The following is a 24867-nucleotide window of genomic DNA, read 5'->3' as shown; positions in this document are numbered from 1 at the left end:
AATGATTTAGACCTGTACAGTGCAAATAGCATCTTACGATGCACCGTTGCAGAACTAGTCGTTATCGATAAGAGGAATTCTGCCAGTCCCGCCAAAATTTTCTAAGCCAACCGCGACAGACAGGCAGACAGCGCCGACCAATCTTTTTCCCGTTGCGCGGCAGCCCACCATCGTCACCATGGCCGACAGAGCAGTGAAACGAGCGAGCTCGGACTACGAGGAGGCTTCCAACAAGAAGACCAAGACCGACGGAAAGCCCAATCCGTATCTGGCTCACATGTACGAGGAGGAGAACAATGGCTGGGCCTCTGGCGAACCGGCTGCCAACTCGGTTTTGGCGGGCATGAAGCGCCGCGAGACCACTGCGCAACAGGCTTTCAAGGCTGAGGATTCGGATTCGAACCCATTCACAGGCCGTGAGCATTCGCAAAAGTACTTTCAAATCTTGCAGACACGGCGAGATCTCCCCGTCCACAAGCAAAGGTATGTGTTATCGCGTGGGATTCACCGCATCGCACTCGCTCCCCTTCTCCATATGTGATGGGCCAATTGCTCACTCTTGCTTTCAACATTAGGCAAGAATTCCTCAACAAGTACCACTCAACCCAGATCCTCGTCTTCGTCGGTGAGACCGGTTCTGGAAAGACCACTCAGATTCCCCAGTACGTCGTATACGATGAGCTTCCGCATCTCAATGGCAAGCTTATTGCCTGTACGCAGCCACGTCGAGTCGCCGCCATGTCGGTAGCCCAACGTGTGGCCGACGAGATGGACGTCTCGCTCGGAGAGGAAGTCGGTTACAGCATCCGTTTCGAGGACAAGACATCGCAAAAGACCATGCTGAAGTACATGACGGATGGTATGCTTCTACGTGAGGCCATGCACGACCACGAGATGTCTCGATACAGCTGCATCATTCTCGACGAAGCCCACGAGAGAACATTAGCCACCGATATCCTCATGGCTCTACTCAAGCAGATTGCCGAGAGACGTCCTGACCTGAAGATCATCATCATGTCTGCTACGCTTGACGCCCAAAAGTTCCAAAAATACTTCAACGACGCCCCACTCCTGGCCGTGCCAGGACGAACTCACCCCGTTGAGATATTCTACACCCCCGAGCCGGAGAAGGACTACGTCGAGGCCTCAATCAGAACGGTGCTCCAGATCCACGCCTCGGAACCCGAAGGCGATATCCTACTTTTCCTCACGGGTGAAGATGAGATTGAGGATGCCTGTCGAAAAATTGGCCTTGAGGCCGAGGAGCTGACACGGGAAGTGGATGCCGGCCCGCTGGCCATTTATCCTCTGTACGGTACGCTACCACCTCACCAGCAGCAGCGTATCTTTGACAAGGCCCCCGGGCCGCTGAAGAAGGGAGGACGGCCTGGCCGAAAAGTCATCGTTTCGACCAACATTGCCGAAACCAGTTTGACCATTGACGGCATTGTCTACGTCGTTGACCCTGGCTTCAGCAAGCAAAAGATTTACAACCCCAGAATCAGAGTCGAATCTCTGCTGGTTTCGCCCATCTCCAAGGCCTCGGCACAGCAGCGTGCCGGTCGTGCCGGTCGTACAAAGCCTGGTAAATGCTTCAGACTTTACACTGAAAAGGCATTCAAGAAGGAGCTCATTGAGCAGACTTATCCCGAGATTCTGCGGTCTAATCTGGCCAACACCGTTCTAGAATTGAAGAAACTTGGCGTTGAGGATCTTGTTCACTTCGACCTCATGGATCCTCCTGCCCCGGAGACCATGATGCGTGCCCTGGAAGAGCTGAACTATCTTGCCTGTCTCGACGACGACGGAGAGCTGACCACTCTCGGGAGTCTGGCATCCGAGTTTCCCCTGGACCCCGCCTTGGCCGTCATGCTTATTTCCTCGCCGGAATTTTATTGCTCCAATGAGATTCTATCCATCACTTCCCTGTTGTCAGTCCCCCAGATATTTGTCCGACCCGCCAATAGCCGTAAGCGCGCAGACGAAATGAAGGCGCACTTTGCTCACCCCGACGGCGACCACTTGACGTTGCTCAACGCCTACCACGCCTTCAAGGGCCAAGAGACTGCGGATCCCAGCTACGCCAAGCAGTGGTGCCACGAACACTTTGTGTCCTTCCGCCACCTTTCCAGCGCAGACAGCGTTCGTGCCCAACTGAAGCGGATCATGGAGACGCACGGCCTCGACCTTGTCTCGACGCCATTCGAGGACAAGAACTACTACACCAACATCCGGAGGGCCATGCTGGCTGGCTTTTTCATGCAGGTCGCCATGAAGGAGAGCTCCGGCAAGGTTTACCGCACTGTGAAGGACGAGCAGGCCGTCATGATTCATCCCTCAACGGTTCTTCGCACGGAGTACGACTGGGTTCTGTACAACGAATTCGTCCTTACATCCAAGCAATATATTCGAACATGCACAGGCATCAGGCCAGAATGGTTATTGGTGAGTTATCTTACAATCACACTCCACCCTTTTGCATTGAAAAAAATAGTGAAGCGAGGCGAGGCGAGGCGAGGCATGACGCTAACTTGATACAGGAAATTGCACCCATATACTTTAATCTTGACACCTTTGAAGACGGCGATATCAGGCGGTCATTAGTCCGGGCCGCAGAGAAGAAAAGGAGAAAGGAGGCCATGAAGAAGGCTGGTCGGTGAGCGGGCATGCAACCATAATAAAAAAAAGATGACATAAATCTGAGGCACGGCGCTGCTACTTAATCAAACCTGCCAAGATTGGCTCAGGACTTGTCGCGTGCCGTCATGGATGCCGGCTCAGCTCTGATGACAGCCTCTCTTTCTCTTGCTCTTTTTTTGGGGGGGGAGCCCTCTTCTCATACGTCCTTCCTTGCAGCTCATTTGGAGTAGACTTGCTAAAAGAGACTGGTCTAAAAGTAATCCTCGAAGGGGCTGGCTCGAAAAAATACCGTCTACCACAGAAAGCCAAATGGTATAGACAATATATGCACACAGCTGCCAAATGGCCTGTTGCCACATTTGAATCCCACGAATCCCGGTTTCTCATTCCTCTTCCCTGTTTTTTAGGGGGGGGGCATGTACATCTTGGGGGAGGAGAAAAATGGACGTTGTTTCTCTCTATGTAAGGGATGAAGAGGAGGCTTTGCATTAGTAGCTGCCTTGCTTTCATGGCGTCAGTTTTTTATTCGTTGGACCAGTTAGAATCTAGACGCAGACTTTGTTTGCTTTTTTTATTGATAAACTCGCGTATGAGGAGGATTCTCAGCCGCTGCAATATAGAATGCTTTGGGAGATAGCTTGGATACCCCCCCCGCACTGCAACGCCTCCTTTCTTTTTTTGTGATCAGGTGTACGTATGTATGTATGTGTTGCTCGTGTTCATAATGTCACCGCTGAAAAGAAGCAAATAGAGGAAAAGGAAAAAAAGGGGGGGAAAGTGTAAGCAAGAGGAGGCGGATACTGTAGCAAATAGTCGCTTCCCAAACGCATTCAGCTGCCCCCTTTGCAACCAATAGACAAACCTGGCTTGGATATGGCAGAGTGCATAAACGTTGGGTTGAGAAGCGTTCGAAGCATAAAGCAAGATGTCACGCCGAGACAACGAATGTCTGCGCTGGCAATTGGCCTCGTAGATGCGCAACTCCGAAAGCCTTGACAGTTTCATCCAGCCTATTGTCCTCGCCCAACGGTGGATGGGGACCATTACACATAGATCCTTCTACCAAGCGGCCCGGATTCCCGGAGGCTGGCACGAACACGAAAGAAAAAAAAAAAAAGGTCAATAGTGTTGTTGGGTTTGTAAACACGTCTCCCTTAGTAGACGGCAGCACCCGCGTGGAGCTATTCGTAGCTGCGTTGTCACACACGCAAATCTATGGTCCATCATATCCATCCTTCGCGCCCACTTAGCTTCTTATGCCGTGGACAGCATTATGCTACTGCAGTCCCGTCGGCTAATGTACCGCTAGGTATGCAGCCAAGTAAACGGGCAGACGAACTGGTTGGTCACTTGACAGCGGTCAGGCTGGACTGCAGCCTGACCTGCTGCAAGCTGAACAGCATAGAGGATGAGGAGCATTAGCTCGGGGAACGAGAATCCATGCTCCGAGGCTTAGAGCTGCGCCGGGCATGCAGAGCTACGTTAGTATAACACCATCTTTGCATAGAGACAGTGTTGCGCCTATTCGCAGGTATAGTAGCATAGCAAACGACACACTGCCAAATGCGTGATGTGTTTTGCAACTGGTACAGTATTTGGATGTGGAGGGGGCGTGCACTATTGCTGCAAAAGCAGCTAAAGTAATAATTAAATAGCGCCGCTCGAACACAGAAACAGGAACAAGGGTCGATCCGCGGAAAGTTTGGATCTAGCGCTACCTCGTCATATACTCAGGTACCCTTCCGCAAAGACCGTTTAGCCTTGAGGAGCTGACTTATGGAAACGTTGGTGGCGATCTCAAGACGAGAGAATGAGACCACTCCTTAACAAGAAAGGACATGGCATAATATTCAGTTGCCGAAATTGGGATTGTCTGACGGCATTCTGGCGACAGTGACAACAATGCTGGTAGCGACGAAACAGCATCCAAACCGGCATCATGGCATCTATTCCAATTGGGCTTCGGCGGGAGTCAATAATAGCACCATGGTATTTTTAGATGCTCCAATTGCTCCAGCACGCGCCCGAATCCGACTTGTTTGCTCAACTTGGCTTCCTGCAACTGCTAGTTCGCGGGCACCTTTCCCAAAGGCGCTGCTATTCGCGGCTCTAGGAGCGCGTCTGATGCTCCTAGCATGCGGCTGAAACGCCATCGGCATAGGCGTGGGACAAGACTTGCTTTGTCGTGTCGTTTCCTTGCGCATAGGGTACATGTCACATACCTTACTCCGCAGTCTGCCATGCTGCCAATTCACCGACGGTGCCAGGATCCACCTATCCGGACAGAAGCCTTGTGTGAGTTAGCAAGGAATGGCATGGCAACCAAGTGAGAAAATGAAGACGGTACCGAGAATGAGGCGGATATGAGGCTATTTGATCCCGTTTCCGTATAATATCGGTTACATCGGTAAACAGCTGACAGAGGGGCATCTTAATATTATCAGGCATTACGACCAGGTAAGCACGATTGGGCGACAGTACGAGATTTCTGAACAATTAGACATCGTACGTCAACTCTTCGAATTGCTGGTACGAGGAGCTAAGAGTCCGCCCTTCTCCAGTAATTCGCAAGTATTGCGCAAGGGTCCCTTCTTTCTCCTACCTTGTCAACTTCAAAGCGGCCAGTAGGACAAGAAAGATTACGACGGTTGAGTAATAAATGAATGTTGAAACTGCATTGAATGACGCAGGACCGTCGCGATTGCTCCACCGCACATGTACAAGTACATCCCATGGCCCCAGAGGCCCGATTGCGACCCCATGGAGGGCTCCAAGTGGTGTCAAAGGACCGTGGCCTGTCAAACTACGACGGTACCATTGTACGGCTTAGGATTCCAGAATTAGCAAACCTGGCTCGCCGGACCAGATAGCCGCAATTGCTGCACGGAGCGGACCGAGAGCCCAAGCGGATCCAGGTAGTAAGTAGCATCTACGTGAAGTTGCACAGCGATGTTCCTTGATGCAGCCTACCAAGGGGCGCTTTTGTCTCAATCCAACCCATGGCATGCCTCGTTATAAGTTCCTGTTAGAGCATCGGCATTTAGGGGCGGGACTTTTGTGTAAAGGCTCTTTTCTCTTCTATCCGCGTCATACTTTCGGCGTTCCGTGGCCGTCTGCGTACGCAGGCTTCGTTCGGGTCCCAAGTTGTTGCTACTTCTCGGCTGCGACATATGAGAACGCAGCAGAGAGAAAAGATGCGTTGATCTGGTCGGTTCGGTTAGCCAGAGCCGATGGCAAATCCGTAGGAGAAAACTTCCAAGCACTCACCAATCACAACCTCTCTCGCAGTCCAAATAGAGCAATTTGAGAGTCATGTGCAGCCAATGATAGACTGCATAACAAGCGCGTAGGATGAGAATGCTTGATCCGACACAACAATCACAGTTCTTGTCTTCTCTTTTCTCTGAATACATGCCGCATCGGGACAACAGCCTTTGTGGAAACCCGGACCTGCACATTACTGTAGCCGTGTCAAACACTGTCAGACAATATTCAAATCTCTTGTTTCACGCCCAAGGCGGAATTCCGTTGTGGACCTTATAAATGTACCTTCGGGAAAATGCTGTTTGCATATAAATTAAACAAGGATGTATTTTGTAATCGTATACATCGGTTTTGGACGTTGGAAGAATGCCGTTTGTCACTGGCAGTAGCAAAGGGCAGCAGCAGCGATCAGCAATAGACTGCTGTCTACTACCTATACAAAAGGCCACCAAGCGTGCAATGCCTCGGAACAAACAGCATCATTATCTCTCTAGGTTTCTGGAACTGGGCAAGATCCGAATCCAACAAGATGCGTCCGGTATTCCGTAGCGGAGGTGAATTTTGTCGGCCAGTATCCTGCAAATTCGAGATGGGCCGCTTGAATAGCTTTCATGGAAATCCGCCTTCGATACAGACTGGTTATTGAATCTTGCGTCTCATCGTTGAGCCTTGTGCACGCAGAGAATAACTGACATTCAATCGCCCGAGGACCCGTCATAGGTGTCTTGATTGATGTTGACCGAGCGCCAACCCCCTAAAGTGCAAACAAGCCTAAATCCTCTCCTGCTCGCCTAAGTGTGTGCGGGTCGGACAGTCCCGTCTCCCGTTAGATTATCGCATTCTCATCCATATTTAGGCTCATGTACCTAGTTGACGTGTTAGCTCTACACCTTCAGCTTCATGTGTCTCCGTAGTGGGCCATCATCTCGACCAGCGGCGTATACAGCTCAGACTTGCCTCATATGCAGGATGCAAGGGGCAATGGCGAGACGAGCGAAGGAGTATAGACTGCTCCATTCACAATAATACATGCATGCAGCCGCATGCTGGAGTAGGCGATTGGACACCCGGGGTCATCGTTTCCACCAGCGAGTCCTCGATGACCTGGCCCCGTAGGGCGGCCGCCCAATATGAGCTGCCACATCTCAACGGTGCGCTAAGAGAAAAAAGATTGAGCAGTGTTGTTCAGAGCTAGTGCTCTGAAGATGCCATCGTGGATCTTTAGTAGCAGCAGCTGAGAAGGTGCTAGTAGTAGCACAGTAGTAGTAAATTACTACTAGGCTTCTGCTAGTATCGCAAAAGCGCGCCTACTATAGCCATGGATTTATTTCCTATTCTGTTTTTCACATGTCAGCGCAGGATCATTGTCCAAGTCCGACGTCAGCTATCAGAACACCCTTCACAAGTGCCAGGTATGAAGGTTGAACACACCCCTTCACCGGGCATGACTTCTTGTTGCATCTTGGGTTGGATCAAACCCATCTGTGATAGGCGGCGTTACATGCTGCGTTCTCGCTGGTGTTGAGCATCCCGTGCTTTGCAGCATGCAGGCAAGGATTCGGCTATTTAGTGTGCGTGAAGCGACTGGGGGGATTCAGAGCCAGACCTTGGCCATGGCCCAGACACCCCTGAGCAAGTGAACATCCCCGGCCGCGCTACCGTCCTCGAAAGCGGGAAGGGGAGACCTGGTCAAAGCCTACAATGCAGCAAACACCCCCCTCGAGAAAGAGCGTTTTTAAGATACGGAGGAATGGGATAGCGTAGGGTGAGAATAATTCTTTCGGTGATGTAAACAAGGACTCCGTGACATGTGTGTATTGCGTACATGCAGGAGGGGGTCCGGGGGTGGTCCTGAAGCCGGTCGTCCGCCATCTCATATATAAGTCGTCAAAGAATCTTTTCTTCCTACATCTATCTCAATCAGCACTTTCAACCTTTCTTTCAATCATCATCATCATCAAGTTATACTACGTTGCAATTTTGCACTGCTAGCAGTCTTGCTTTATTGTCAGCGACTCTTGGCTTGCCCATTCTCGATTTACTCTTCTTTTATCCCTACTATACCTTGTCACATCAATGAAAATGAGTAGCAGCGGCGGCTTTTACAAGTACCGATGCAAGAATTTCTACTCACACAATTGCCCAAACTGGGTGTGGGTGAACAATTCGCCATGTGCCACCTGCATTGTAAGTCATATCAAGAAATGAGGGCTGCCGTCCAACGTGGATACACTCCTCGAAGCAATGTTTCGGGTAATAAGACCTGGGGTGCTAACGAAGAATTTTCTCTCTCTTAAAGGCAGAGGGCAAAGATGCCAATGAACGATCACAATCGTCATCGATGACGTCTCGAGAAATTGCCACACCTCGTGTCCGAGACGGCATTCTCCAATATACAATTGCAGAATTTGTTGCACCAAGTGCCGCCGGAGAGAGCTGGACTCTCGACGACAAATTCAACGGCATTGTCGATGATGCTGAGCCACCGGAGGCGCTACCAGCGATGGGAAATGACATGCCATTTTCGCATCGCCCGAAAGCCCTCTGGCAGTTGCTCTAGTGGTAACACATGCATTTGATTCTGGTAAGAAAAGAGGCTCCATGATGTCCAGGCCCGCTTTTTATTTTGTTTCAAGGGCTGACGATGGAGCAGGGGTCACTTCAGATCTCTGAAGCAGCTCTATCAGATGCTGAAAGACATGTAGGTAGGAGATGCAGACATGGCCTGTTCCAGACTCTCCTCCATGACAAGCATCATGGACTCACGGAGTCTAAAATGGCTGCTCTCACACATTCGTTTGGAAAGGGACATGGTAAGGATTTGGGCTAGGCTAGGTTCAACGGTTGAGACAAAATTCGGCGTTGGTTCAAAAGAGAAGGAGAAGCGGATGAGAAGACGAAGAAGAAGAAAACGGAAAAAAAAAAAAAATTTGCACTACCCTGTTGCAGCAGTCCTTGGCTGCTGCTGCATGAGATGGCCTGATGCCCGCAGACTGGACTACCAGGTCTCTCAGAGGGCGGAAAAACAAGGGATTGGAAACTGGCAAGGGATTTGGAGGACTTTTGTTCTCGGGCAAGATTATGCAACCTCGGGGTGGAAAAGTGTGTTTTTGTCTTTTTTTGTCTTTATTGCCTTTTTTGTCTTTTTTTGCCTTTCTTTCATGGGGGTAGCGGAGTTTGCGAGGCTCTGTCTTCGCATCTCGACCTATCGCTACCCCGAGCTGTCGTTACTGGGCTTAGATCGATTGCGAGTAGAATAGCTTTGATGCAGTGAGATTTTGCTCTGAACGGAGTTGCGCGTCCTAGGAAACGGCTCGGCTGCGTGTGCTTGCAGGCAGGCAGCGATCAATCGTCCATCCCAGAGTCTCAAACAGGATCGGCCCTTCATGCTAGCCTCTTGTCCCGGTGGTGGCCGTCGAGGGAAGCGATCCCTTTTCCCGTTTCCCGTTAGCTGTGGGCTCGTGGCCGGCGAGTCGGCTGCGTTGCCGTTAGCCTAGCGGCTGCTCCAGTTCTTTCGGCCTTGTCAGTGAGCAGAGGCCAACCTCGTCTCGTATCGTTTGTGCTTGTCAAAAGCTGAGAGTTGCAACAAGACCGTTGTGCGCCAGGTGGAGCCGGGGCGAGTTCTGGTCTTTTTTGCGTGCTTGTCGCAACTTGGCCAGAGATGCAAGTCATGCCTGCCGTTCCCGGCCCACTTCCACTCGGCCGAGGCGTCAATGGATACTCCGTGCCTCGCGGCCTGCTCCGTACCGTATATGCGCTACTACTACTGCTAGTAGGACTTGTAGTATTCAGGTATTACTCCACGCAAAGTACCCCGAGGGCAGTAGAGCACCTGGCCGATAATCTCACCTGGTGCCCTAAGCCGCAAATGCCTTCCATCTAGAGTACCTACCTGATTGATTGAACAACTAATTAATCAACGGTGCTTTAGTGCTCCAAACCCACGTTTTGGGGGGCTTGCCGCGTGGGTACTTTTGAGGCGGTCCCCAGCACCGTTTGAGCAATGGCGGTTGCGGTAGCACTGCGTACCTGCACCTACCTAACCCAGGTGTGAAGCATGATGACGCCCTCATGTAACCTTTGGTCCCTGGCCAGGTATCGTAGCATTTACATGGAAGTGCAAAGGCACGATACACATCATATTTCACCACAGTGCCCTTTCTCTTCCAAAGGACGCCTCAAGGGGATAGCGAAAGCGTCCTAATCCTGCCTACATTACTACGTGGTAGGTAGGCAAAAGAAGGCCTGCTTTGATGTTAAAGAATGATAGGGTAGCATTCAATTGGCGCCGATTGGTCCTGTTAGCAGCCAGGTAGCCTGCCCATTGATCTTCATATGCACTGGCATCTACCGCCATCAGACAAGGTAGGCAATCTCACCCGAGCATCGGGCACTCAAAACTCACCACCACCCTGCCATCGCATTACATCACATCACCGCGGCGATTTCTAGAACCCCCCAGCCCTTCCATCCGGGCCTTTTTCGATAGCAGCAGATCAATTGCTGGCCAGGCACGGCAAACCAGGCCCTTCGGATTATACATGCCCGTGCTGTATACATGCTACCTCTAGGCCTGCCCAATATTGCCAGTCTCAGCCCACTCTCGGTGGCCAGGCCAACTCTCCGGGTAAACCACTTAAGCCGACCGACCTGCTTGCCCGATGTTGATTAAATTGCCCGCTCCAGGAGGACTTGTCCGAGGTCCAGTCTACTGTAGGCCCTGGATTGATATGTTTCATGCCTCTTGCGACATCAGCCAGGGCTCCTCCGCCTCCCCTGCATTGTCTTGCATTGCATTGCATCGCCCTACGTCCTTGATTGAGCGGCGGCGGATACTTTTTCTCGCATTCTGTGGGGCGGATCAACGCGGCCAAAGCCGTTGGAGCTAGTGCCGCTGTGAGAATCCGCTCAAATCGAAGCTTGATAGTGTTGTTCCTCAACTTCCTCTTTGGAGAGCCTCTGGCCCTGTCTCGGCTGATTAATGCCTACCTGGAGACAAAATTCTGCAGCCTGGCTGCGAGTATGGAGTAGTTGCAGTAGCGCTGCTGCCACCACTTCATCATGCCTGTACTTGTGCTTGCTAGCACTTTGCCGCCAGGAACGATATGCCCAAAGCATCTTCCGCGGCCAGCCTGACCCCACTGGTGATGCCCCACGGGCCGCAGCGGCTCCATCGCCCAATGCAGTAGTATTCAGGAATACTCATTTTTACGTTGCATCAACCCCCCGTACCTAGGACTGATAAAGCTGTTGCTACTCTACTTTGTAAACGCCATATGGCATTGCCAAGTTTGCCGCGCAATGTTTTTGCCAGGGAACAGAGTTGTATGGCAGAAATGCCAGCGACTTTAGCCGTGTTGCCGGCCGCCGCTCCATTCGGGGGGGATTGTCTAGTTTGCAGATCTACAAAAATGTGCTTTCAGTTTTGGTTAGGATATACATCTGCAAAAACTTTTATCAAACAGATGAGCCATCAGGGGTGCGCCGGATGGGCCAATGCCACTGCCGCCTATTGATGGTATCAAAGGCAGCTAGTGCTTAATGGCTTACATATAGCTTGTAAATCCGGAGATGCCGTCTGCTAATCGGCGTTTTGTATATCTTGGCTTGATACTACTCCATATTTTGCAGCACACCGTACGTGAAAATTTCAACCGGCGGTGAGGCTACGGCATGACGACAGAGTTGTATCAGCTTCCTTGGATGACTTTAGCTTCACCTGCACAGCTTTGTTAGTGACAAGTCTCATAGTCATAGAAACAGGGGTTACTTATCCCCTCATCAGCGGGGGGTTGCCCTCCAGCCATTTCTGGGAAGAGGACAACCAGGACTGCCTCCCACATCCACGGTGTGTCCTTATAAGCCAATAGTAGTTGTACTGAAGCACATGTCAGTGAGCCGAGCCAGATGACGACTGCCCGCGGATCCAGCTCAAAGCAGACGAGTTTGGCCAAGTAACTGGACAAGCACTAAACTTTGACTCCAACTCGAGATGGGTCCCAGTTCCATGCCAGAATCGACACCGAGCCGCATCCGCGGTGTCCGAAAAAGGGACCGATTTCCGGACTTTGCCTCTAGCCAGTCCCATCATGAATCTGCTGCCTTCTTCGAGCTCACGTAGCCCAAGGTCCAAGTAGCGTAATGCAACCTAAATGTTCTTGATGTAGTCAAGCGAGCCTCCTTCCGTGTGTCTCGCACTGCCAACGGAGACTTGTTTTTGTTTCCTCTCCGAAACTTTGACAGTCAGGAGGGCGTTGACACGCGGACAAAATACATCCATAAAAACCGCGTTATCATCTCGGCAGCTTTTGACAAAATCTGCGAGGAAGCTGCCGGGCAATAGCCCAGCCGGGGACTGGCGCCCTTGCGAAGTCGAGGGACAAAGCCAACGACCCAAGGTTAATACGCTTGGTCAGACTAGACGCAGCTGCATCACACACCGGGAGCAGGATGCTGTGGTGTGGTCCAAGGAGCAAAGGGCCCGATAGGAAGGGATCATAATGCTGAGAGCTTCATGTTGACTCAAATCCCAATAGAGGGCGGGCATATAAGAGCATCCGAGAGCAGCGTAGAATGGCGTTGGGTTGGTCAAAAGTCGTTGCATTTCTGTGTGTTCCCGTGTGGCTCTCACAGCACTGATATAAGCCAGGCTTCCGGCAAGGCGCCATAGGGATGAAATACGGTTTCGGAAATGCGACTTCTGGCTGTTTGAGGCCCTTTCTGTGCTCAAGCTCCATGCCGTAGACCTTGCACCGGCGGTGATAAAGCCACCGGCGCAGATCTCAACAGACAGCAGACAATCAATCTACCTATCAATGCCAACAGCATCTCAAGGAAGTCTATTTTCGACCATAGTGCTAGTTCCAGCGGAGAGGGCTGACGAGCGTCCTCAGACCAGAGAATCTTACCACAACGACTCATGGCATCCTTCCTCTTGCGCACCAGGTAGTGACTGGATGTCCGCTCCCCTAGTCCATCAACACAGGTTTCTGCGTTACTGCCGTGCCCATCTTTCGACGGGAGCAGCATCGAGAAACGGGGTTGACTTAGAAAGGGGATTAGACGACTGAGCGCAATACTAAACCAGATGTATGCTTAGGGTTAAGTTCCGAAACTCGTTCCCCCAGCTAGACTTGGCTGCCTGGGTGCCGGGCAGAGACGCACCGCAATAGATCCAACTGCAGCGTTCAACAAGATCCTGAAGTAGGCTTGGAAGCGGCATATTGCGGATGACCAAGCCTGGGGAGGGGGGGCCTGCAATAGACATTCCGTGCGGAAAACGAGAATCGGGAAACTGTGGGGGAGGCGACGTGCTGAAGAAGAGCGCTGCATTTGTATGACAGCGAAGGAGGCTCGATCATGAGATACAAGAAGAAATCCAAGAGGCTATACGTACTCAAGGGGACGTGTTATTTGGGACAATGGCAGCATCTCCGGCAGCAAATCGAGGAATTGGCACATCTGAAATGGCGTTGACGATGGCTCTGATGCTAGTAAACATTGAGAAACGCGTGGAGAAGCTATATCTTGAAAGAGCTTGACGCACGGACCAACAAACGGAACGCGCCGGCACGTGATCTTTATCGAACAAGCTTGGAATGTACATGCACGGTACAAAAGCACAGTGTATGTTGCGGGATGGCAAAGCTCAGCAGCTCATTTGTAAGAGAAGCCTGTCCGGGGTGTTCGGTTTGATACTCAACTACAATCCAGCTGCTACGACAGACTCAATGGATGCTCAGCAGTCTCAGCCGAAAATCACGCAGGATATTGTCGATGCGGCCAAGAAAGCATTCAATCCATCGGCAACCGCTGAAAGCCGCGAGCAAGGATTGCACGAGTACAATGAGCTAGTCAATAGGTAGGTGAGGCCAATCGAGATTGAGAGAAGCAGCCAAGAGCGAAAAGAACCTGACATGCACCCAGAACGCAAACGTGGGTCTTGATACACGCTCTTAATGCCTTGATTAAGCCAAATGTGCTTCCGCTATGGCTGAGGGAGCCGTTGATGAGGAGCTTGACGACCCTGCCGCTGCGGTCCGACGGCGTCAGGGCCACGATGGAGTTTGTGTTTGCAGTTCACCCAAGTAATACCGGGAAGCCCACGAATGACGGGGGTAGCCGCGGAAAAGAGGGTGCTGCCATCACCCATGAAGCGGTGGCTGTTGCAACGAAATTGCTGTCATCTGTTCCAGCCTCTATGACTGCCCAGCAGTGGTTCGACGGCATCTCGGGACAATTATTCGCTTTATTCGATGGCGAGGCTGGGCCTGATGTTGCAAAAACTGCAGCGCAAATTGTCGGATTCGGTATTCTGGGTAAAAAGCAATTTGGAGCACCAGGTAACAAAGCGAGAATTTGCCTAAAACGTCAATGGTTTTCCCCCTGTATATTTGGATACTAACCTGGGTAAACAGGATCACCTGGTTGGAACGCTTTTGTAGGGCCCCTAGTGGAGGCCATAAATCCATCACTGAAGTCCTCAAAACTGGACTCTGCTCTCAGGTCTGAAGAAGTTGATGAAATCGTGGACCTTGGTCGAAACAAGATCCTTGTTATGGCTTCAGATTTGGAGAGATCACTTAGACGGCTAGAGCTGCTGATCATGTCAAATCCTTCACCTGGTCTCTGCAAACGGGTTCTAAAGCCCGTTCGTTTACAACTTTGGGCGCTCGCTTCATGGATCAACGCCTCTCAGGATACTGACAAGCGCTTCTGCAAGCCTGCGCGGATTCTTGTGCAGACCCACCTGAGACTGTTTGGTGACGTGGACAATATCATCCCGTTTATCCGCAACATTCGATGCAGAGGATCCTTGCATGATGCAGAAGAATTGCAATGGCGCTACCACCTTCGGCCTGAAGGAGGAATAGAAGCCATCCAACTAGCGTTTGGCGAGCAGAAGCAACAGGATGATGAATTAGACTGGGGGGAAATCGAGAGCAAGTCAACGGTCTTGGTCGAGTTTGTGAGCTCTGTCTGTTCCACAGAGGAAGTTTCTTCGGCCTTTTTGTATCTCTTACGGCGATGGATACAGTCGGCAGGCAAACAAAATGGCGATCTAATTATACAGGTAGCCAATCGCGATGAAGAAGCAGACTCGGCACTCCAGGATCTTGTCGACGTAACGTTGTTACAAAAGTTCATGGACAAGGCTCCAGAAAAACTAATCAGTCATTTCGATCAGCTGCTGGAGCTCATATCTCATGTGCTACGAGCCGACGGCCAGAACGCCTTGGGAGATGATATCCTTGGAGTTGTGCTGAGCTTACTCAACCTGGTCATCACAGCACCGACCTTTCAGAAGTCGGATATTAACCCAGTTGAGCTAAAAGTCGTGGAAGATGCACTGGCGAGAATTGGGGACCAAGATCGAGGTGATGCATCAATCACAGCGAAGAATCTGGCCTTGTTGCTCAAATACCGAGATGAGGTGGAAAAGCCAGATGACAAAACTATTGCCCCTACCGCCCGGCAGATTGAAGATCGCAAGACTTACAACCTAGCGATGAACTACATTACGGGAGACAGCGATAGCCCACCACCGGTAGTATCTGAGGGCTTGAATCTCTTGTCTAACCTGATTGTGGCCGAAAGTCCAGTGTTGGATATTTCAGCCGTCACAGTCCTAATGTCTAATCTTCTAAAAGAAAACGAAGACTTTATCAATCTTCGAGTCATCCGCATATTTACACAGTTGGCGAATAAACACCCCAAATCCACCATGCAAGAGCTGCTTGACCATTACTTGGACACGCAAGAGAAATCGTCTACAGATACTCGGCTAAGATTTGGCGAGACAATACTCCAGGTTATTGAGAGACTAGGGGAAACATTTACAGGAGAGGCAGCTCAGAAGGCGGGCGAGAGTATGCTGTCGATTGCGGGCAGAAGGGGATACAGGCCGAAAACGATGGCTAAACAGGCACGAGAGGAAAGGTTGAACGAGCTTAAGAGAAAAAAGGCAGAAGCTAGCGGAGATGCCGATGCCGATATTGATATGGCGGATGAAGAGGCAACATCTGATGAGATGGCCAATAATGAGATATTGGCCCAAATTGTCCAAGGGTGGGAGAGCAAAAGGGGGAGCGAAGACATTCGAATGAGAACATCGGCTCTATCCATCTTTGGAAATGCCATTGAGACGAACATTCTTGGCATGGGGCCGACTTTGGTCTCGGCAGGAGTCGACCTCAGCATCAATATCCTCGCCATGGAGCCGGAGCTAGAGAAGGGTATACTTCGGCGGGCAGCCATCCTCGTGATTCTCAGTTTTGTGAGAGCGCTGGACAAGGCCAAGGAATCCGGACAAAGATTGGGATTCGGCTTGACAGACCAGAGCCGAGAGGACATACAGAGGACTCTGAACTACATTGCCACAACAGATAACGATGGGTTGGTGCAACAGCACGCACGCGACGTTGTGGAAAGTCTTGACAACTGGGGCATGGCAAGTCTGCTGCCGAGTCAAGCAGAGGCGAAGGCCGCGCCTGGCTTGACGAGATTAGCGGGATTGCATGTGAATCCTGAGGGCACCCTGGTGGACGCTGCTGGACGGCCGCGGCCAAGGATAGAGGAGGTGGAGTGATGGAAGTTTTTTCGACGCCGACTTCTTCTTTTTCGTCTTCTCTACTAATACCTCATAGAGCAATGCAGTCGTAATCAGACGGAGCAAAGAGCCGACATGTCCAAAGATGTCCATTTACACGCGCGGCGCTTACCTGTAAATGATTTAGATGCATTGCCCCATCAAGACGTCCCATTTAAGATGCAAACGCAATCTCCAATTTACAGGCCGGTCAGCCGAAGATGGTTACGCGGGATATTACTTTTAGGCACCGCCAGGCACTCGGTGCTAGGAGTCGTCACCGTGGCACCGTGATTCGCACTCTTGGAGGCCGTGGCTGACTCGAAGCCTCCCCACTCCGGGGCGCCGTGACATGCCGACTAAATAAGCAAAAGCGCTGTCAGTTTTTTTTTTTTTTTCTTCCTTTCTCAGGATGGCGTGCACACGATGGCGAAAGACGGGAAGAGGGAGCGCGCGAGAAAAAAAAAATTGACTCAAAAAAAGAAAAGAGAGGGAAAAAAAGAGAAATATCTTCTTAACGCGCGACTAGAGTGATTACTGTACTTGTACACGTATTGGCCAGGAGTAGATGATGGTAACAGAACGTTGGAAGCAAGGGACATGGAGCTGACGCAGGGGGTGTTTCTCGTTTCTCTTATCTCAAACGGATTCACAAGAATAAGGTTGACGGGGGCCTACCCTTGCAAAAACGCCGTATACAAGAACAGCGGAGGGGAAACTGGTGAATGATGGACGGAGTAGCACCAGTGACACAGGCTGCACAGCGCAAATCCTGCGGAGAAGAGCGGTTCGGATCTTGGCGGTGCGGTTGATACGGCGCGGCGGATGGAGCAACACCAGGAGCCAGCCGTAGCACAGCGAATATATGGAGCAATTGCTACAGTAATCGCAACTATTCGCGATTGCGTGCGACTGTGCAACAAGCAGGCTGAGCCTACTTCTGGTGGCGAGCCGAAACCAAGGCCCAGCCAGCAGCTGGTCGTTTCACAGGCTGCAGGGGTTGTCTTGACCTGCGGGGGTTTTGCCCAATCCAATCCAAGGGGGCGAGAATTGTATCAGGCGAGGACGAGAATAAACGTCGATGCTTGGCCAATGCGCACATACCTGCGGGCAAACACTTTGGGGGTACAGTAGTAGTAGCTGAGATCAGGTCATGTATACACAAAACCAACGGCGTTGTTGAGCGAATTAACAAGAAGAAGCCGCTGATATTGCGCCTGCCAAGGCAAGATTAAAAGGAAATGAGATACAGAGGGAATAAATAAAATTGGATATTTCTGCAGGCGCTAGTACAGATACAACCCGAATTAATAAAGGAAAAGACAAGAAAAGCAACGCATTGTGCTTGTGAGGCCGCGCATACTATTGCTGGCCGTATTGCGTGTTGATGTTGGCTGGGGCTCCTCGAAAATTAAGGGCCCTGCTGGCTGTTTTGGTTACGGCGGCCGCCCTTGAAAGGCGAAAGCGTGAGCCAATGGCAAGGGCTTGCGGCTGAAATTTGCTTCGGGGACGGGGGGTTTGAGCATTAGGCTTGGCACTTTATTTGTGATTGCATCTCGAATTTTTCTTTTTTTTTTCTCATGTGTTTTCCTCATCGGTTAAAAGGGTGCATGTACATGTTCCAAGTTATATGTCCTGTTTGGGAAGAGGCCGAATTGGAAATTGGGGGGGACACGACATTGTGTATCCTCGGGAATTGAGCTGAGTTGAATATTTTACAGCCACTCGGAAGGGCTGAGCAAGGAAGATGCCCGAGCCGATGCAGTGCGCCCAGGCACCAATACGTGTAAGCATACAATAGAGTACAAACATGAGCAAAAACACGGGAAACAAAAAAAAAAGAAGAAGAAGAAAAACGCCTCTTTCTGGCAATGGCCAACTGATTGGCTCCGGGCTCGTCTCAGGACCCTGAAGCCAGCGCTGCGTACCTGCATCGGCCCCTGGCACTAGCACGTCTTCGGCCAAATCTTAGCGCCAGAACTCGGAACCGCCAGTCGGTGACATCCATCCACGGCCACTTACAGCGTTGCGACTCCATCAAGGGGGTCGCAGCAGTGAAGGGGGGGGGATGTGAGGGAATCAATTCCCCCCCCAGCAAATGAATTTGATGCTGTTTTGCTGGAAACGAGGGGGTGGGCTCGGATGGGGCTGTTCATGATGTTTGCTTGGGAAAGGCCGTGCCGCGCTCCGACAAAAAGGCTGGATATCCATCCGATCCTGACTCGTCCTTCTCTCTCTTTTTTTTCTTGCTTCTTCTTCTTCTTTTTTCAACACAATAAAACTCTTGCTCTGTCTCTCTTTTTTGCAGCTCGTCTGTTTGGCAGCTTAACGTATTTTACACTCTTTACCAAAAAAGCCAGTCTTTTTACTCGCAAGTTCGGCTTGACGTCGACTTACACCAGCACTCATTTACATACATATATACGCGGAATTGATTTCTCGCCTACACAGTCTCTATCCGAGCAAGAAGCAATAAAAACACCACAAAAAACATCACCACCAAACAAGTCTTCAAGATGAAGTCTGCTGTTGCTGCCACCCTCCTCGCCGGCCTGGCCTCTGCCAGCTCGCCCATCCGCCACTTGCACTTCCCCCGATCCAACGGCACAATCACCTCTGCCGTTGACAACGCCGCCGCACCCACCACGCTGACCGTCATCGCGACCTCGGTGCACACCGTCATCAGCTGCGCTGCCACCGTCACAAACTGCCCGGCCCGCACCAACGCCACGGCCATTGGCAGCCTGCCCGAGTCCGCCCGCACCACCGTCGTTGTCACCGACACCGTCGTGCTGGCCACCACCGTGTGCCCCATCGAGCAGGCCTCCAGCATCTCCTCCTCCCTCCAGGCCGCCCACTCCTCCGGCCTCATCACCGGCTCGACCATTACCGGCTCGGCCCCTGCGGCCACCACTCCGGCCCAGGCTGGCGGTGCTCCTCCCGCCGGCGGTGCCCCCGGCAGCGGTGTCAAGGTCACCGTCTCGGACGTCGTCACCGACAAGACCCTGACCATGACCGTTGGCAAGGGCGCCAGCGCCTCGGTCCTCACCACCACCGTCCAGGCCACCACCCAGAAGACCATCACCATCACCAGCACCCTCGGCAACGGTAGGACCAACCCCGAGCCCACCACCACCCTCCACTCGACCACTACTGACACGACTTACATCACAGTCCAACCCGTCCAGACCGGCAGTGGCAGCTCTGGTTCCAGCACTGGTGGCAACGCTCCTCCCGCCAACGGTGGCTCCGGCTCCAACTCTGGCTCTGGCTCTGGTTCCAACAACGGCTCCGGCTCTGGCAACGGCTCCGGCAACTGCGCTGGTGCTCCCACTGTCACCGTCACCGTCGCCAAGGAGACCGTCACCGTCCCTGCCTCCACCGTCTTCGTCACTGTTGAGGCCAGCTCTTGCAGCTCTTCTTCCTCCTCTGCCGTCACCGGCCAGGCTGCTGGCAGCGGCTCCGGCTCCAGCTCCGGCTCTGGTTCCAACTCCGGCGCCTCCAACGGCAACGGTAGCTCTGGCTCCAACAACGGCTCTGGCTCCGGCTCCGGCTCCGGTAACAACGGTGCTGGTGACGCTGCCGCCACCACCTCCACCCCTTGCCCTACTGACATCACCACCACCGTCCGCTCCACCGTCACCGTCACTCCTTTCCCCGTCAACAACGGCACTGCTGCCACCAGCGGCGCTGCTCGCCCTTCCTCTTCTGGCTTTGCTAAGCTCCGCCGATAAAGGGATTACTTTCCCCCTTTCTCATAGGAAAAAAAAAACAAAGCCTTGTAAGAGTATTGTAAAAGGAAAAAGGGAGAAGGAAAGGACCGGGATTATTCGATCAAGGAAAAGGACGCATATATCACAGCGCTAGATAAGAGAGAGATTTCTTCATCTGCGCCGTTGCATGATAGACGTGTTTTTTGGACTTTTTTTTTTCATGGTTATTGCGTTTTGAGAGGGTTTTGGATATATGTTATATATATCCGGCGAGGGCAGAGACGATTTGTACTTACTTTGTGACTTATTTGAAAGACTTAACATTCGTGTGTGTATATGTTATATTTACCGGCTGTCCGAGACAGCTGTCAGAAATGACTTGAGAGCAATCTCTTTCTTCTGAATTGAACGATTTGTGACGCTTATAAACCGAATTTGGCTGTCTTGCTCGAATGCGATGTCATGGTGAAAAAAAAAAAAAAAACATGTCCTTCTTTATTAATACTGTCTGTTGAAAGTAAATCGTACCCTATCTTTAACAGATATGCGTCATTCGTTTCATCATGAACATACTAAGGGATATATATATGACACAAGCCAGCTCGGTATCCTCTGTAAAAGGCCTAAGAAAAGTCAACGCACGCTTTGCCCAACGAATGACAAACCCCATTCTCCACGTATAAAATAAAAACAAATAAAGATCCCCAGTACGAATAAATATTATTTCTTTCCCTTTTTCGCTTTTTTGAAGCTTCGTTTCTCGACTTTTTCTCATCCAAGCACCACGCGCTCATACTGCTCTTGGCCCAGCTGTTTGAACAAGACATCTTGCAACGCAGCCTTACTCCGGGCCAGCTGCGGGACAATGCCGTCTGTTTGCTGGAGATTGTTCTTGATGCTTTCCATGTGGTCGCTGAGTTGTAGAGCTAAAGACTTAAGCTCTGGGTCATCGAGGTCCTATGACGATAGCGAATCTCCCGGTCAGCGATTTCAATGAAACAACGACATAGTTGAGAGTGAAGCAAAATAGAAGACAAAAAAGAAACTTACACTGAAGAGACCACCCAGAATAGAGCTATTAGAGTGACTGAAAGATATGTCTTGCTCAGCCCTCTGTTTCCACCGCTCATGAACGACTTCAGGCGTAGGCGCCAAGACGTGTGCCTTTTTGAGCATGCCGCGATACTCTCTCCCCTGAGCCTTTGCGCTCGATTCCAAATTCCGCAGCGCTTCATAGTCTTGCTCCAGCTCTCTTTCCAGCTTCTCCTTCTCACGAGTCAGCAGCTCGACTGCGTGAAGCGCCGGATCCAGCTGCCGTTCCAGGGCCTGCTTTGCGTCGAGAACGCTCTCAAAGTCCAGCTCGATGGCACGCCCATCTATCGCATTAGCAGCAGCTGATGCGGCGCTGGCTTGTCGACCGCCACGAGGCACCCGGGCGGAGGGCATGCTTGCCGGAGGAAAGGGGATGCCCTTTGCCAGCTTGCGGGTGATGCGGTGAGAAATGAGACGGAGCGCAGCCGAGGTATGGGCGTGACGCTGCTCGCCGGAGAGGCGTTGGAGAATGGGGCGGTGAGCCACGAGAAGCATTGACGAAGCGGCTGAGATTGTAGAGTCTGTCAAGGGGGTCCATTTAGATTCGATGGTCGATTGGCGGACTCGGTGGACGTGAGGCGAGACATGGAGGTAAGGCTTTGGAGGTGAAGGAGGGGCATCGTCATCGTCTTCGGCATCGGCGCTCTCATGAGATTGGCGCTTCTTCTTCTTTGGTAGAGACGAATCCTTTGCTGTCTCAGCTTCGGCCTCAGGGGATCTTCTTGCAGTGGGGCGTGGAGAATCCTCCGCTGCCCTCCCAGTTGAGGTTCTCGCGCTTCCGGGAGGACGGCCACGACGTTTGCCTGATGCTGTATTCGACGGACTGTCCACCGCCTTTCCCTTGGCCCTAGGTTTTGGCCGAATCTCATTTGGCACCTCTATATCTCGTAGCGATGGGCGCCCTCGTTTTCGCGGCTCTCCTTGTTTCTTTCCCTTGGTCGGGCCACGCTCTGGAGTTTCCTCTTCCTCTCGTTGAGCCTGCAGAGAGGGACGGCCTCTTTTTCGTTTGACCGGCACTGGGGTCTCATTCTGCAGCTGATCTTCTTCCGATTCTGATTCGGCATAGTTGATACCTCTTCTAGTCCCTCGTCGACTAGTCGGTGATTCGGTTTCTTCGTCGCTCTGCTGCAGTGTATCTTCCTCTTCGTCTTCTCGGCTCTTTAGCGACGGGCGTCCTCGCTTCCGCTTTTGCTGCGGTGGCGTCGCCTCGTCTTGGTCTTCACTCAGGTCCCTTTCTTTACTCCCCATCGATGGTCTCCCTCGCTTCTTCGCAGGCTTGGAACCATCCGGCGCTGGGCTGGGCTCCTCGTCAGGAGAGCCTACGCTTTTCCTCGGCCTGCCGCGCTTCTTCGGGCGAATCTGATCGGGCGCATTTGTTTGATACGCTTCGGTGGCATCGTTGCGCTCTTGCGACGCGTTGATTTCGAGCTTGGACGCGTTGGATGGGCGGCCGCGTTTGCGCTTCGGATTTGACGCTTCGGGCGCCTGTGTAGATGAATGAATCACTAATTAGCGAATTCGGCTCTGGTGATGGCAAAGGCCGCAGATGGACAGAAACAAGAGTAATAATTACCATGATGAGGAAAAAGAAATGCCCGCGTTTAAGCAGTCGAGTCGGATCAAATCAAGTCAAGCCAAGAAACTGGCGCGCAAGACAGAAAAGATCAAACGCTGATTCAGCTGCTAATTCCTGCATCGCGCAGTGCATTGAAGCCCACACTTTCTACAGCCCTCGCCAACTCTAATGAAACCGACCTGCAAACAGTCGCCCAATGACGCACTCTTCTCCAGCGGGGCCTTCTAGAACTTAGCGGCTTTAAGCGGCTCGCAACCCCGCGACTTTGTTTTTTTCAAGACATGGAGCAGCACATCTACTGATCCATCGGAGCTACCACACACCGACATTAATTGATACCTACCGTATGTATGTAGTACTTCAATGATAGGATGGGTAGATGTAGATAGATGGCATGATGGTTACATGTAGTAGGCCTTGAATTAGCCATTCTTATTCTCCATCCAACTCTGCCTCACATCTTCTCTGCATTATACCTGCTCATCCGTCCACATGGCGCGAATGACACATGTCAGAAGCAAAAACTCGGCCATCATCCTGCTGCTCTGCTACGCTAACGCAGACCCGTCCAGGCCTCCGCCTAACTGACGACTCAGCTTTGTTGACCATCAGAAGCCCACCGCGAGCTCAACAAATCAAAGAGAGGAACCCGAGCACTCAATCATCCAGGGTCTTCGGCAGCAGCTAGCGGCACATTTCTCCAAAGTTTACTCTACTTGTAGATTAGATTAGCATTCCGTAGCCTGACCTTTTCTTCTCTCTCCTTCCATCGTGCTGCTGCTTTTTAACCTCCTACATCTCCTCTATCCCAGGTCCAATCGCGTCGGTTTTCACGTCTCGCCCGCATTTCCCCCAACAGTAAGCTTCACGATGCGCTTCTCCGCAGCTACTTTCGTCGCGGCTCTGCCCGCCCTCGCCGCCGCCCAAGAGAATCCTCTGGATCAGTACGTGGCCCAGTTCCAGCAGATTCTGGGGCAGGTTAGCTCCAAGCTCCCGCTTCCCGGCTCATATGATGCCGCCGGCGCTCACGAGGCCAAGACGGGTCCTATGAAGCTGTCTGTCCTGAGCCTGGACAACTGGAAGGAGACGCTCTACGAGCCTGTGGCACCCGGATCCAAGACGCCCGAGGAGTGGTATGTTTTGTTCAGCGGCGGTAACAAGACATGCTTCGGTAAGTTCCTCAATGGATTAATGTATCTCAATTGGTATAAATTGTATGGCTAACCCAGCCTGCGCCAGGCCACTGTGGCCGAATTGAGGCTGCCTTCAACGAGACGGCGACCAAGTTTGCGGAGCTCCCAAACACTCCCCATATGGGCCTTGTCAACTGTGACAACCAGCCCGTCCTCTGCAACGCTTGGTCTGCCAATCCCGGTAACATCTGGGCCATTGAGATGCTTCCCGAGCCAGCCCCCATCGACATCTACAAGACGAGGCTGAACATGACCACCGTCACCTCTGACGACATTGTCAAGCTGCACGAGGCCGGAAACAAGGACAGCTTTACCCTCGTCGATTCCTGGTTCCACCCCTTCAACGGCAAGGCCGTTGAGCTTGGCTTGGCCACTCCTCTTGGATACCTTATGTGGTTTTTCGGCCTCCTCCCCAACTGGGCCTTTATGTTGATTATTTCTTTCGCTAGCCGAAGCTTCATGTAAGTTTGCGTGCCCATTTTCCAAGCTATTCTCGCGTAATCATGGCTAACAATGCCAATCTAGGGGTAACCGCATGCAGCCAAACCGACAGCCCGGTGGTGCTCCCCAGGGAGCCCCCGCCGCCGCCCCACGAAAATAATCAAGTGGCTTGTAAAAAGTCTGTATGATTTGTCTTTGGCAGGATTTCGAATATCTAGGTAGCCATAGAGCATTGGATGAAGTGATGTATATCATGAAAAGGGGAATAGACCCCGGGAGGCTTGTCTTTTATGAATAATGCCAACATGAGGGTTGTTGGTCAAAGACTTTTTTGGGTATGATGAGATACGTAGCTTTATG

The 24867-nt window shown here is 51.8% G+C and overlaps 7 protein-coding genes across 7 annotated transcripts; 5 read left to right on the top strand and 2 right to left on the bottom strand.

Annotated features, from left to right (window-relative positions):
* Positions 1 to 117: 117 nt before the first annotated feature.
* Positions 118 to 3373, top strand: TrAtP1_004781 (uncharacterized protein). The gene is made up of 3 exons (XM_014084206.2): positions 118 to 483; positions 576 to 2445; positions 2541 to 3373. Exons 1-3 carry the CDS (start codon positions 179 to 181, stop codon positions 2658 to 2660), a joined length of 2295 nt encoding a protein of 764 aa, XP_013939681.1. The 5' UTR covers positions 118 to 178; the 3' UTR covers positions 2661 to 3373.
* Positions 3374 to 7980: 4607 nt separating this feature from the next.
* On the top strand, positions 7981 to 8464 carry TrAtP1_004780 (uncharacterized protein; the record flags this gene model as incomplete). Its single annotated transcript, XM_066112443.1, has 2 exons — positions 7981 to 8091; positions 8204 to 8464. The coding sequence occupies 2 exons, from the start codon at positions 7981 to 7983 to the stop codon at positions 8462 to 8464; spliced, it is 372 nt and encodes a 123-aa protein (XP_065968528.1).
* A 4166-nt stretch (positions 8465 to 12630) lies between these two features.
* On the bottom strand, positions 12631 to 12933 carry TrAtP1_004779 (uncharacterized protein; the record flags this gene model as incomplete). Its single annotated transcript, XM_066112442.1, has 1 exon — positions 12631 to 12933. The coding sequence occupies one exon, from the start codon at positions 12931 to 12933 to the stop codon at positions 12631 to 12633; it is 303 nt and encodes a 100-aa protein (XP_065968527.1).
* Positions 12934 to 13557: 624 nt separating this feature from the next.
* Positions 13558 to 17775, top strand: TrAtP1_004778 (uncharacterized protein). The gene is made up of 3 exons (XM_066112441.1): positions 13558 to 13765; positions 13831 to 14246; positions 14322 to 17775. Exons 1-3 carry the CDS (start codon positions 13635 to 13637, stop codon positions 16490 to 16492), a joined length of 2718 nt encoding a protein of 905 aa, XP_065968526.1. The 5' UTR covers positions 13558 to 13634; the 3' UTR covers positions 16493 to 17775.
* Positions 17776 to 18760: 985 nt separating this feature from the next.
* TrAtP1_004777 (uncharacterized protein) lies at positions 18761 to 20631 on the top strand. Its single transcript, XM_014084202.2, has 2 exons — positions 18761 to 19600; positions 19667 to 20631. The coding sequence occupies exons 1-2, from the start codon at positions 19009 to 19011 to the stop codon at positions 20224 to 20226; spliced, it is 1152 nt and encodes a 383-aa protein (XP_013939677.1). The 5' UTR covers positions 18761 to 19008; the 3' UTR covers positions 20227 to 20631.
* A 61-nt stretch (positions 20632 to 20692) lies between these two features.
* TrAtP1_004776 (uncharacterized protein) lies at positions 20693 to 23013 on the bottom strand. Its single transcript, XM_014084201.2, has 3 exons — positions 22871 to 23013; positions 21256 to 22782; positions 20693 to 21162 (listed from the first exon to the last, which is right to left on the bottom strand). The coding sequence occupies exons 1-3, from the start codon at positions 22871 to 22873 to the stop codon at positions 20977 to 20979; spliced, it is 1716 nt and encodes a 571-aa protein (XP_013939676.1). The 5' UTR covers positions 22874 to 23013; the 3' UTR covers positions 20693 to 20976.
* Positions 23014 to 23743: 730 nt separating this feature from the next.
* Positions 23744 to 24667, top strand: TrAtP1_004775 (uncharacterized protein; the record flags this gene model as incomplete). Its single annotated transcript, XM_014084200.2, has 3 exons — positions 23744 to 24044; positions 24113 to 24527; positions 24592 to 24667. 3 exons carry the CDS (start codon positions 23744 to 23746, stop codon positions 24665 to 24667), a joined length of 792 nt encoding a protein of 263 aa, XP_013939675.1.
* Positions 24668 to 24867: the final 200 nt, after the last annotated feature.

This window comes from Trichoderma atroviride, chromosome 2 (genome assembly GCF_020647795.1).
Source record: "Trichoderma atroviride chromosome 2, complete sequence".
Classification (NCBI taxonomy): domain Eukaryota; kingdom Fungi; phylum Ascomycota; class Sordariomycetes; order Hypocreales; family Hypocreaceae; genus Trichoderma; species Trichoderma atroviride.
The sequence above is the reverse complement of the archived record's forward strand: the minus strand, read 5'-3'. Positions and strand labels throughout refer to the sequence as shown.

What these genes read in the sequence shown, in the direction of transcription:
- TrAtP1_004778 (XM_066112441.1), top strand. Translation starts at nt 13,635, where the DNA reads ATGGATGCTCAGCAGTCTCAGCCGAAAATCACGCAGGATATTGTCGAT. An exon ending in TACAATGAGCTAGTCAATAG is followed by an intron (nt 13,766 to 13,830) that starts GTAGGTGAGGCC and finishes ACATGCACCCAG; the next exon opens with AACGCAAACGTGGGTCTTGA. An exon ending in AAAGCAATTTGGAGCACCAG is followed by an intron (nt 14,247 to 14,321) that starts GTAACAAAGCGA and finishes CTGGGTAAACAG; the next exon opens with GATCACCTGGTTGGAACGCT.
- TrAtP1_004777 (XM_014084202.2), top strand. Translation starts at nt 19,009, where the DNA reads ATGAAGTCTGCTGTTGCTGCCACCCTCCTCGCCGGCCTGGCCTCTGCC. An exon ending in CACCAGCACCCTCGGCAACG is followed by an intron (nt 19,601 to 19,666) that starts GTAGGACCAACC and finishes CTTACATCACAG; the next exon opens with TCCAACCCGTCCAGACCGGC.
- TrAtP1_004781 (XM_014084206.2), top strand. Translation starts at nt 179, where the DNA reads ATGGCCGACAGAGCAGTGAAACGAGCGAGCTCGGACTACGAGGAGGCT. An exon ending in CTCCCCGTCCACAAGCAAAG is followed by an intron (nt 484 to 575) that starts GTATGTGTTATC and finishes TTTCAACATTAG; the next exon opens with GCAAGAATTCCTCAACAAGT. An exon ending in TCAGGCCAGAATGGTTATTG is followed by an intron (nt 2,446 to 2,540) that starts GTGAGTTATCTT and finishes AACTTGATACAG; the next exon opens with GAAATTGCACCCATATACTT.
- TrAtP1_004776 (XM_014084201.2), bottom strand. An exon ending in TTCTGGGTGGTCTCTTCAGT is followed by an intron (nt 21,163 to 21,255) that starts GTAAGTTTCTTT and finishes CTATCGTCATAG; the next exon opens with GACCTCGATGACCCAGAGCT.